The following is an 11,948-nucleotide window of genomic DNA, read 5'->3' as shown; positions in this document are numbered from 1 at the left end:
CCATTTATTTTGTTTATCTGTGTCCTTTTCTCGTTCAGAGATTTTTAGTCACCTCAAAAGGCTTTTTTTTTCTCTCTCTGCAGATACTTAGGGTAATTGTAAAACAGTTTCACAGTTGCTGTAGGCCAAAGACCAGCTCTGTTCTGATTGCCTGCTGTCTAGTGTTAAGTACTTACATCATCTCGTGTACTTCAGCTGTTTCTCCATATGGATTTGCTCCAGCTTGAAAAGCTGATGGGTGGTAAAGGAAAGGCGAGGCCGGATCCCTGCAGGGAGCGCTCACGAATCCATATGTCGGTATTCCTGGGGATCTGGTGCCCTCTGGAGACTGTGGCTGCCCACGACATAACAAAATACCGAGACAGCACAGTTAATAGATGTCCCCAGTCCGAGCAGGCTGAGGGAACAAGATGAGCTTTGTTGTTCTCACAGCAGAAGTGGAGGATGCTTGGAAAGACAGCACAGAAAAAAAAAGCGAGAACTCTCTAAAAAACAATAGCAATTACGTGTCTTGTGATTCTTAAAGCTGTGTAAACGTAGATACCTGAAAATAGTTCGGTGATTTTTAAAGTGTTGAGTGGACAAGGGAGATGAAATATTTATGTTAATTAAATTCAGTTAGCTGGTCTGAGAGGTCAGTCAATCTAATGGGAAAATACGGAAGTCTCTTATCAAATCTGGAACTGGAATCAGGACTTAATCACAGGCTTAGTAAGGAAACTGGCTCTTTTATTACCTGCTTCAGCAGTAAAATTGATCTTGGTACCTTTTAAACACTTAGGCAAGGGATATAAGAAATGGTATCCCGATGCAGGGAATATGTTTGGCACGGTTGGGGAACCTGCTTTCATTTTTACACAGTAAACCACCTGAAACAGAGGTAGACTTAGGAAGTATTTCTTTACTATGATCTTACTCTTCTCATTTGGGGAAGAGGACAACTGCAAAATGATCATTTCTTCTACCTCTTACTACTCTTGAAGGAACCTTGCTGCAGAACGAGAATACAGGAGTGTCATATTTTTCCCTGACTGCAGAGAAGAATGCTGGATGGTCTGAGGAGGAAGAAAAGCTCAGTGTCTTGCTTTTGTGCAGCTGTTTTCAGAGTTAAGGCCCTCCAGAACGCTGAGCTTCAGCATTGTTTGTTTATGAGTGCATAAATGTGTTTAACCGAGGCATCATTAGAATCCACCGGTTCTGACTCCACATCATTTACATTGAAATAAGACTTTACCTGAGCCTGTCTCCTGCTGTGGCTCATTCAGCTGGAGAGGGGAGGGCACAGTCCATCATTCCTCTGCCCTGCTCAGGGCCTGGCAGTGCCAGGGGTGGGAGCAGGAAATACTTTCTTTAAGGTTGACTTTTTAACAGAGGATAGTATTTTCGTACTTTTAAAATTTATAGCCAAAGACTGCCTCTGGTCCTGCTGAGATGTGTGAAGTGGTTAAACAAGCTCAGTAAGGAATAATACTGCTATGCATCTTGCTGGTGGGATTTGTGGTCTTTGCGAAACGGGAACGTGCGTGTCGCTTTATCTCTCTTCCTTGCTTTCCTTCCTTTCCAAGAAGCTGGTGCAGTTGTCTCCCTGCAGGCAGCATTCTGTGATTGCCTTGGTATGCAGTGGTAATGGGCTCATGGAGACCTACAGCCCTCAGCTCCCGTTTGCTGATTCGTAGCTGCTGTTAAATTGGGTGTTTCCAGTTGGGCGACCTGTTCTTCTGTGGGGTTTGTGCAGTTGCTAAACACACTGGACGGTGTGTGGCATTCACTCATTCTCTTGTTTTTACAGCAGGAAGGTGAAATGGAAGGTGAGGCAGTCGAAGCTATTGTGGAGGAATCAGAAACTTTCATAAAGGGAAAAGAGAGGAAAACCTATCAGAGACGCCGTGAAGGCGGCCAAGAGGATGACGCTTGTCATCTACCGCCAAACCAGGCAGATGGAGGTGAAGTAGTGCAGGACGTCAGCAGTGGGGTGCAGATGGTGATGATGGATCAGCTGGATCCAACCCTTCTTCAAATGAAGACTGAAGTAATGGAAGGTGCAGTGCCTCAAGAAACTGAGGCTACAGTGGATGACACACAGATCATAACACTTCAGGTGGTTAATATGGAAGAGCAGCCTATAAACCTTGGTGAGCTTCAGCTGGTCCAAGTACCTGTGCCAGTGACTGTACCTGTTGCCACCACATCTGTGGAAGAACTGCAGGGAGCTTATGAGAATGAGGTCTCCAAAGCAGGCCTGCAAGAGGGGGAGCCCATGATCTGCCACACCCTCCCTTTGCCAGAAGGCTTCCAAGTAGTGAAAGTGGGTGCAAACGGTGAGGTGGAGACGCTGGAACAAGGTGATCTTCAGCCACAGGAAGATCCCAATTGGCAAAAAGATCCAGACTATCAGCCACCAGCCAAAAAAACAAAGAAAAACAAAAAGAGTAAGCTTCGCTACACCGAGGAAGGCAAGGATGTGGATGTCTCTGTGTATGACTTCGAAGAGGAGCAGCAGGAGGGTTTGTTGTCCGAGGTTAATGCAGAAAAGGTGGTGGGCAATATGAAGCCACCTAAACCAACCAAAATTAAAAAGAAAGGTAAGCTCCCCGTCTGCAAGTGGGTTTTGAAAATGCACTTGGTATGGTGGGACCTTGCAGTGTGATGTGACTGAATAGAGGCGAGCTGGGAGGAAAGCAGACATGCCCAGTGTTTCTTGCTCTTTATATAATAGAGCTCAACTCCAGTGTTTGTTGAGAGAAAACCTCCCATTTCTTCCATCTAGGCCATGAGGGAGCTCATTTTCCTCAAGTGTAATGCTGTGGCATTAATAATCCCATATAACTGTGATTGAAGAGATTGTTCTCTTTGCTGTAATACACATGTAACAGTTTGTGTGCGTGTGATTTACACCAGGATCCAGTGGTATAATTAGTTCTGTGGGGCTTTTTCTAACCAATTGCTGGGTAAGGTAGATGGTGCAAAATACAGTAATAGGTATGTTTGATTTTTTTCGTTAAAACTGTAAGTTAAGGAACCCTTTTTAGAGTGGAGAAGGAACACTGAGTGCTGGCAAACTAATGAAAATTGAAGCCAGATCAGCCACAGGCAGTGCAGTTGGATTCAGTGCTACACGGTGTCTCCTTGCAGTAGTTAAAGCTCCAAGAATCTTTTCTTTTCCCTGCTGATCTCTAATGTTACCCAGTAGACCACGGTGCTGTCAAAGGCTGACAATGATTTCCTTTCCTGCCTAGGTGTAAAGAAGACATTCCAGTGTGAACTGTGCAGTTACACTTGTCCGCGTCGCTCCAACTTGGACCGCCACATGAAAAGCCACACTGATGAAAGACCACACAAGTGCCATCTCTGTGGCAGGGCTTTCCGGACAGTCACGTTGCTGAGGAACCACCTCAACACTCACACAGGTACCCTTGGGTTTGCATACACTGGTTTTTGTAGGGCCTGCTCTGTCATTAGAGCAAACAGATTTGAGGTTGGGCTCTGCCGTTCTTCTGATTCCTCTTACGGAACAAGCTAAAAGGGAGGAAACAGTGCAGTTGTTTTCTTCCTGGCCAGGTCAGGTGCAGAGCTTGTCCTGTTCACAGGTGTAAAACCGACCCTGGGCTTGATCTCAAATTACCTGAAGTTACAGGAATGTTCTCTTTGCCCTGAGCATTAGTACTTGTGTTCTCAGGTATCTGTTGTAGCTGCTGCGTGGAGAAAAAGTACAATGAGAGTGAGGCTGGAGTTAAACACGAGGGAATTAAAAATAACCAAAAACACTTAACCCCAAGGAATAGATTGGATGAATAAAATTATAGCTAGAAACTGTAACACATTTCTGTTGCTCTTTACTTGGTTTCTGGTATGAAACTGCAGGTAATTGAACTGTGAATATACTTAAGCTTGTGCTTTTCTGCCACCCCCCCCCCCACACACATATCCCTCATTTTCTCTCTCTATTTACATTGTGTCTAATTCTGTGGTTTCAAATTTGTAAATAACCAGGTGATAAAAAAAAAGGAGTCTTATTTCCTCACTGAAAGCACGTTAATTCTCTGAGATCTTGAATCCATTTGTTATTTATACAAACCCTCTGACTTTTGTGTAAATTATTTGCTGCTCTAATCTAATCTTTCAGAACGTGAAAGCAACGTTGCTAAATTACTTTAAAAAAACAAAAACAAACCCAACCAGAACTGTCCCATATTCTCTTCTGTCACTGAATCTGCGTGTCACTGCCTCCCTGTTGTGCTGCACCCCACCAGGTACTCGCCCTCACAAGTGCCCAGACTGCGACATGGCCTTTGTGACCAGTGGAGAGTTGGTTCGGCATCGCCGCTACAAACATACCCACGAGAAACCCTTCAAGTGTTCCATGTGTGATTATGCCAGTGTGGAGGTACGTTTAGTAACTTGTTACAAGTGCTGAGTGCTTTCCTTGCGCACTTCCAAGATTGCTCACCATCTGTTACAGACTCTGTTCTCAGGCATTTCCTTCCTCTTTGGCCATTTGGTTAAAAGGCTCTGAGCGAAAGATGTTATAAATCAGGGCTGCTCTTGGAAGCAAATGGTGGGGTTTCCTCAGTGAATCAGAAAGCAGTTTGAGATCACTTATGCACAGAAATGCTAGGTGACGTCCATTTCCTCTTTACAGACAAGAGTTGTCATTGTTTCTGAAATTATTTGGCCTTTAAAATGATTGCAGGAATTGCAGCGTGCTCCATGTTGAAGGAGACAGACGTTTCCTCCTGCAGTGGGGTGTCATTTCAGATCAGAGTTGCCCTCCCATTTTAGAAATATGCATTCTGCAGATTATCTGTTTATGCCATGAAGGTGTCTGTAGCTAAAAGTAATGAGCCTTTGCCTCAATATTGGGGAGGAGCAGCTTTGCTAATATTGAATGATTGTCTAATTTGCTCAGGCACATTAAGCTTCCTTGAATGCTTCCCTTCCATGCAGTATTACCTATTTTACAGGACAGCTTTTATGTTGTGATAGGAAATTGGAGCTAGATGGTGAGCAAGTGGAATTTCTGCAGTGGGAGAAGGTTACAGTTGGGAGAGCTCGAGTAGGGGCTTCAGTCTTTTTTTTCCTACCCACACTGTGCCTACAGTGCTATAATTCCAGGCCCTGTGGGTTTGAGTGCTGAATAAATAGTGTTGCAGGGGTTTTCACAGTGTGATTTAGGAAGGAAACAACCAAGTTGGTCCTTATGTGAGGTCATGCTGCTTTTGTAGGCATAGGTTGGTGATTAAGCAGCACAGTCAGGCTGGAGAGCAGAACATGCAGTACCATTGGTGTTCTTGCTGACCTTTGAGCTGGGTTTGTACTTTCTCAATAAAAGCAGGAGAGGATCTCCAGGATACCTTGAAATTTTAGGGTGTCTTCAGCTACTGAGATGGTTGATAACAACAGGTTGAGCACAGAAGTCTAAATCAGGCTGCAGTGAGCGTGGGAGCAATCATCAGGCAAGGCTGGGAGCGAGGTTGGGAGGTGAAGTAAAGTGAACAGGAGCGAGTGGCTGCGTGCAGTGGGAGAATGGCACCGAAACGTGCTTGTTTGGATTTGTAACGAAACAAAAACAGACGACCTTAAACCCTTCACTGAGTCCTTGTACCTTCGGCAGTCTGAGCTGCTCATCTGTGCTGACTTACATGCAGTCTTGCTCTTGACTTCCAGGTTAGCAAATTGAAACGCCACATTCGTTCTCACACTGGGGAGCGCCCGTTCCAGTGCAGCTTGTGCAGCTATGCCAGCAGGGACACCTACAAACTGAAGAGGCACATGAGGACCCACTCCGGTACTGATGCCATGTTTCCTTAGTGTCAGAGTGCTGGGGCTGTGTACAGTGTGTGCTGACACTTAAACAACAGGAGAAATAGGGTTTTGTAGTTTTGTCTTAAACCTTTATGAAGTCTCTAGCTGAAGAGAATGCACCGTGATTGATGAGCACTTGTAAATTCATAACCTAATAGAATTACTGCACTGAGAAATGAGCTTGGAGGATTCTGATTTCCAGTTTGAGGTGATAAAGTACAGGCACTTGTAGTATGAACAGAAGAAACTTCTGTTTTCAGTGTTCCAGTTAAAGGTTAGAGCCATTTACAGTTTTATGCTTTAGTGTAATTTTAAAAGCTCCTCGTGCATGTTAGTTCGTAAAGATGCTAAATTTTTTCTTCGATAGAAATGGGATTGATTTTAGCACAGAATCCTACAGCAATGCCAAATTAATCATATTGCTAAACCTAAAGTGTGTGTGGGGGGAATGCTCTTCTATATATACATGAACATTCAGAACCCCCACTCCAAAAAAATCTGATGCCACTTGCTGTCTTTTGGCAGCCTGTGTGTAGGCCTTACCTGCATTTCTCAGGGCAAGAATAATGTAACTTGCTTAAAGATTGAACTCGAGTTTCCTTGTAAAAAGACGCTTATTGGAGCTAAAACTTGTAGAGAAAGAGAAATTGAGCTCTTTATAGAGTTACTGTTGTCTGGATTCCTGGTGCAAGTCTCTGGGAGGTTGTTTGGGGCTTCTTGGTAAGATTTCTTTTTAACAAGAATACTTGTGCTATTTTTTTTTTCCCCCCTCTTGCTCCTGAAGGAGAGAAGCCATATGAATGTTACATCTGCCACGCTCGCTTCACCCAGAGCGGTACCATGAAGATGCACATTTTGCAGAAGCACACGGAGAATGTGGCCAAATTCCACTGTCCTCACTGTGATACTGTCATAGCGAGAAAGAGTGACTTGGGTACGTATCCCCCAAACTTGGCTGCTTGCTGAAGGTGGTACAGAACTCTTCCCTAGTATTAGAATGCTCTTAACCCAATCAATGCACCTGGTAACGTGAAGCACAGCTTCAGGTGTGGGGCTGGTAATGCTTAGCTTACCACAGCTGCTGCAAATTAAAACAGTTCTCAGTTTCTTCTCGTTATTTGAAGAGGTAATTTTTTTTTTTTTCCCCCCAAGCAACCAATACTGTTTTCAGGCTCGTAGATACAAGGCATTTATTGGACTTGGACTGAGATTCCAGCAGTATAAGGGCTGGGGTCTGAAAAGCCAGAAGATCATTTGGCTCGACCTCCTGCACGTTAAATGTCACGCAGAGATATTTTCATCAAGCTGAAAGATTTGAATTAAGCCAAATGTTTTAACTTTCTGGGGTGTGGAGCTGTGTGCCACGGGCAGGTTAGGAGGGGAGTGTGTGCTCACAAAAGCCCTGAGTCCTTGCAGAAGGACAATCTTGATCGAGTGAGCAGTACCCAGTGTGATTCCAGCAGGCAAGCTCTGATGTTCTAGAAGAAGGTGGCAAACAATACCGTGCCCAGAGCAGCTGAGGAGAAGGAAGGAGCCACGATTTGGCAGAACTTTCTGTCTCTAAACAGAATTATCACCCAAGTGATGGGAAGGCAGGCTCCCTTCCAGTGAAGACAAGTGTAAAGTGCTACAGTGAGAGGCAGTTTTGAGAGGCTGGCGGTCAGATGATGTCAGGAGCAAGCAAGCTGATTTAGAAGAGAGGAAAACTGATGTTAGCTATGAAGAATTTTTCTCCTAATAATGCTTTAATCTTCCCTAAGCTACCTCGTGCAGCTGTGGTATGCTCTTAGTTGGAGGATTTTAAAGAAGTGACTAAAACCTCTGTCAGGATTATCTGCTGGTATCCCTGTTGCCTTCTAGCCCTGTCACACTGACTTCTAATCCTGCAGAAAATCCTGTTTTCCCCCAGTGAATTACCTGGCTTCTGTCTCGATCCAGGCAATTTGGGTTAGTCTTAAACATAGCAGTCCACAAGACACTTCAGTTTGCCAATCACACGTTATCAAATGCGAGTGTCCTGAATCGACACAGATTGCAACTAATAACTGAATCTGGAGTCCTGTGGTAAAACTCAACAGGGTTTTTCTGCAAGCTGTTTCTGTCCAGAAACTGTTCTAGTTGGTTTTAACTACGAGCCTTTTTGCTTGAATCCTAAATTTAACTATTTCACTGATTTTTTTGGCCGAGCTCAGGAGCGAGGGTCTCCAAAGGGCTGTTAGGCTCGGCTTTTCCTGCTTAGTGGTGGTGGTGGTAGTGAAAGACTCCCATCTTTCCTCTCCCAGGTGTCCACTTGAGGAAGCAGCATTCCTACATCGAGCAGGGCAAGAAGTGCCGCTACTGCGACGCCGTGTTCCACGAGCGGTATGCCCTCATCCAGCATCAGAAGTCTCACAAGAACGAGAAGCGCTTCAAGTGTGACCAGTGTGATTACGCGTGCAGACAGGTGAGCTGGTGGGACTGGCACCCCCCCTATGAGCGTCAGGACGGCAGGAGCTAAAAATGTGAGGTGGAAATCTTAGCTGTTAAGTTTGACCAGCTGTCGAGATCAGGTTAGTTGTCCGAGTCTTTTGAAGGGTGGGAAGGAAAGTACAAGTGGCCTTTTTTTTTTTTTTGGTGTGGTGCTGCCCTGTAGAGAACCTTCTAATTCATAGCCTTGATGTACCTGTTGACCAAGGGGTAAGAGTCCATATAGGATGGAAGTGGCTAGGACTGAATATGCCACCAATCAGGATGTTTTCACATCCCTGTGGAACCGTCCTTTCCTTGATATTAAGCATCAAGTTTCGGCTTCCTTGTAGCTGAAAATTCACTCTCCTGATTCCATTTGCCTGAGCTCTCTCTCAAGTTCTTTTCCCTGTCTTGCCTGTCGGTGCCAGGAGCGACACATGGTCATGCACAAGCGGACCCACACTGGAGAAAAGCCTTATGCCTGTAGCCATTGTGACAAAACCTTCCGCCAGAAGCAGCTCCTCGACATGCACTTCAAACGATACCACGACCCCACCTTTGTCCCCGCTGCCTTCGTCTGTTCCAAGTGCGGCAAAACGTTCACCCGCAGGGTAAGGCAGTTGCACTGCTTTGAACTGGGGGGGATGTTGGGGTGGAACGAGGTTTTTAGCCAAGGGGAGGGGGGTGTTTACCCAGCAAGAAAGGCTGGGTGAGGGTACAAGGTGCAATCCTGGTCTTTTAAATAGAGCCCTTCTCTCTGAGAGGAAAAAAAGGGGGGAGGGACCCGGTGTAATTAGCACTGACATAATGAACGATGTGGAAATGCAGCTTTGTTAATGAAGGTAATGAATGTACCCATTCCCCCTAAAGAATCTTAGTTAAAAAAAAAAAAAAAAAAGACGTAAGTTACCAGAAATGGGTTTGAAAATACAGACACAGAATGTCTGATCTTGAATCCAGCACCCGTTTTAATTTTTGTTGTGTTTTTAATCTTCCACTGACTAGAACACAATGGCCAGACATGCTGATAACTGCTCTGGCCTAGATGGTGGGGAAGGAGAGAATGGAGGAGAGACAAAGAAGGGCAAACGTGGCCGAAAGAGAAAGATGCGGTCTAAGAAAGAAGATTCCTCTGATAGTGGTAAGAACAACTCAGTACCTTCTGAGAGTTTACAGGCTGTGATTCACTGCATGTGTTAGCTGTTGGTGTGCCAGTTCTGCAGGTTTGCTCTGGCGCTTGAAAGAGTCTTGCCTGGTTGGCAAACAAAAAATGACGGTACGTGGCCAAGTGCAGGGGGATATGCTGCCTGTGAGGGATAACACAGATCCTGCTGTCCCACGCCTGCTCCAAGGCAGAGTGGTTTAAAAAACAGTTTGACACCCTCTGTGTCACCCGTTCCATTCCTGTCCCACCTGTGTGGCTGGTGGAGATGGTGTTTGTGAAGGAAAAACTCATAGACCTCTCTCCTTGTGGAGACTCTGGGGGTGGATTTCTCACACCTGGACCCTGGGACTGGTGGCTCTCCTGGCAGTGGCCTGGACAGGGTGTTTGTTCCTCAGAAGTCGTGGATTTGGGTTCCCACCTGCCATTTTGCAGCCCTGTGCCCCTCTGGGTGGGGCAGGTGGGACTTTGAGGGACTGTTGGCTCCTTTGGTGGGCCTGGGAGTAGCCGGCCAGTGTATTTGGTTCCCCTCCTACTGTTGTCTCTCTGAGCTCCTTTGTGGATGTGCAGAGTAGCTTTTATCACATAGTCTAACAGAATTACATTTCATGTCTCTTGCTTTCTGAAGGACAGCTTGCTCCCTCTAAGGTGAGGGTAACAGGTTAACAGTCTGTGCCACCAACCTCTCAACAAAAGCCTTGTTTCCCTTCTTTCTCATCAGAGTTGACTCCTTTTGGATGAGGATTTGATGGTATTTGTCTGTAAATGGATGTGTTTCATTCTTGTTTAAACTGAAGACTTACCTGAGATCGTTTCTTACAGAGGAAAATGCTGAACCAGATTTGGATGATAACGAAGATGAGGAGGAGACAGCAGTAGAAATTGAGGCTGAACCAGAGGTTGAGCAAGAGGCTCCTGCACCACCTCCCAGTAAGAAACGAAGAGGAAGACCACCAGGCAAAGCTGCCACCCAACCAAAACAATCCCAGCGTAAGTCACTGATTGCAGCTTGCACTGCTTGCTTGAGCACCTTTTTCTTTGGGCTTGGCAGTTCTTGCAGGTGATCCAATCCCTTCAGTTGAGCTTATTGATAAAGTAGATGGCTGTACTTGTCTCTGCATTGCCAAAACCCTTGAAATTTGTTGCAAGGGTTTCCTGGTCATGAGGGAACATGGCAGCTTCAGATCATGCTAAAAAAAAAGGACATTATTTTTTTCCAGTGCCACAAATGATCTTGCTTCAGGCCGTTCATTCTGAGCACAGGACCAGTGCAGGTGTTGTTTTCAACACTACACAGAGTTTTCTCTGTGATGGTAGACATTGTAACTGTGCAAAGCCTAAGTAAATAAATTAAAGGAACAAAGCAGGAAGGGTAAATGTATTCCTTTAAGGAGGTGGTGGCTTCCTCAGTGGCTTGGCTGTCTGCTCAGTGCTGTGAGTGTGTCCTCTCTAGAGTTAGTCTGTGGGAGTATTTCATGCTGAATTTGTCACTGGTATCACCGGAATTGAAAGTTCTGCCTTAGGCCCTACAGAGTGGTTTTTGTTGATTACTCTGCAAAACCCATTGTCTTAATAATGTCTTAATATCAAAACTCACACTGGAACTGTTGTCTTGGGAGCACATCTTCGTACAGGGGTGGGGAAACAGATGCTTGATGCTTGGGTGAGCGAGGTGGGTTGAATTGCTCCCCCCTGATGTGGGAACGTGTGTTCCCTTTCCATGGAAGTGACTAAGTCTACCAAAAAGCTGTTGGAGGCCAGCTCTGGAACTAGTAAAATAATCTGCTTTTCTCCCCCTCCTCCTCCTCCCTTTTCTGCCCTTATAGCTGCAGCAATCATTCAGGTTGAAGACCAGCACACTGGTGAAATTGAAAATATTATAGTTGAAGTGAAGAAAGAACCTGATGCAGAAACAGCAGAGGAAGAGGAGGAAGCTCAGCCTCCTGTAGTGGAAGCTCCCAATGGAGACCTCACCCCTGAGATGATTCTCAGCATGATGGACCGGTGATGGAGGAAGACCACGCTGGCTGACTGAACTGGCCTGGGCTGTGTTTAAGCGGCTCAAATCTATTTTTCCTTTTATCTTTTTTCTTGGCTTTGGGAAATGCATCATTTTAGACCATTTTACCAAACATACTGGGAAAAAAAAAAAAAAAAAACCAACAAAAAAAACGATGTTAGAATGTGATTTAACTAGAACTTGCTGTTTTATGTTAGCATTACAGGATCATGGAACATTAGGAAATATTTTGGAGTCCTTGAGGGTTTCCTGTGAGATGCTTGATTTTAGTTTTGCTCTGAACTTGCATTGTAAAGCTGGTCCAAGGGCCGTGTTTACATGCACCAAGTTTTAAAATACGGAAGCCTTGACTAGAGTATGTGGAAAACCACTCCGGACTTGCCCTTCCAGTTCCCAGAGTCCTTGAGCCTCTTCTCTCAGTAGTGTTTTTAACTGTAAATGCAAACTTGGGAGGGTTCTAGACTTTTGAAATGTTTTTTTTTTGGGGGGGGTTGTTTTATTTTTTTTTGTTTGTTT

The 11,948-nt window shown here is 45.1% G+C and overlaps 1 protein-coding gene across 10 annotated transcripts in view; it reads left to right on the top strand.

The window, feature by feature from the left end:
- CTCF (CCCTC-binding factor) overlaps positions 1-11,614 on the top strand; it is a 30,093-nt gene extending 18,479 nt beyond the window's left edge. For 6 of the 10 annotated variants that reach the window (XM_027904062.1, XM_027904058.1, XM_027904057.1 and 3 more), the window contains 10 exons: positions 1,790-2,582; positions 3,237-3,407; positions 4,251-4,384; positions 5,665-5,785; positions 6,587-6,736; positions 8,085-8,245; positions 8,679-8,861; positions 9,256-9,391; positions 10,235-10,402; positions 11,239-11,614. In XM_027904062.1, the coding sequence (XP_027759863.1) occupies positions 1,802-2,582; positions 3,237-3,407; positions 4,251-4,384; positions 5,665-5,785; positions 6,587-6,736; positions 8,085-8,245; positions 8,679-8,861; positions 9,256-9,391; positions 10,235-10,402; positions 11,239-11,420 (2,187 nt within the window). In that variant the 5' untranslated portion in view covers positions 1,790-1,801 and the 3' untranslated portion in view covers positions 11,421-11,614. The remainder of the gene's footprint in view (positions 1-1,789; positions 2,583-3,236; positions 3,408-4,250; positions 4,385-5,664; positions 5,786-6,586; positions 6,737-8,084; positions 8,246-8,678; positions 8,862-9,255; positions 9,392-10,234; positions 10,403-11,238) is intronic. The other 4 variants (XM_027904066.1, XM_027904063.1, XM_027904061.1 and 1 more) reach the window with 1 other exon arrangement.
- The last annotated feature ends 334 nt before the right edge of the window (positions 11,615-11,948 follow it).

The sequence above is a fragment of the Empidonax traillii genome, unplaced genomic scaffold, assembly GCF_003031625.1.
Source record: "Empidonax traillii isolate 1590-97213 ecotype Southwest subspecies unplaced genomic scaffold, ASM303162v1 scaffold1005:size266651, whole genome shotgun sequence".
Classification (NCBI taxonomy): Eukaryota; Metazoa; Chordata; class Aves; order Passeriformes; family Tyrannidae; genus Empidonax; species Empidonax traillii.
The sequence above is the reverse complement of the archived record's forward strand: the minus strand, read 5'-3'. Positions and strand labels throughout refer to the sequence as shown.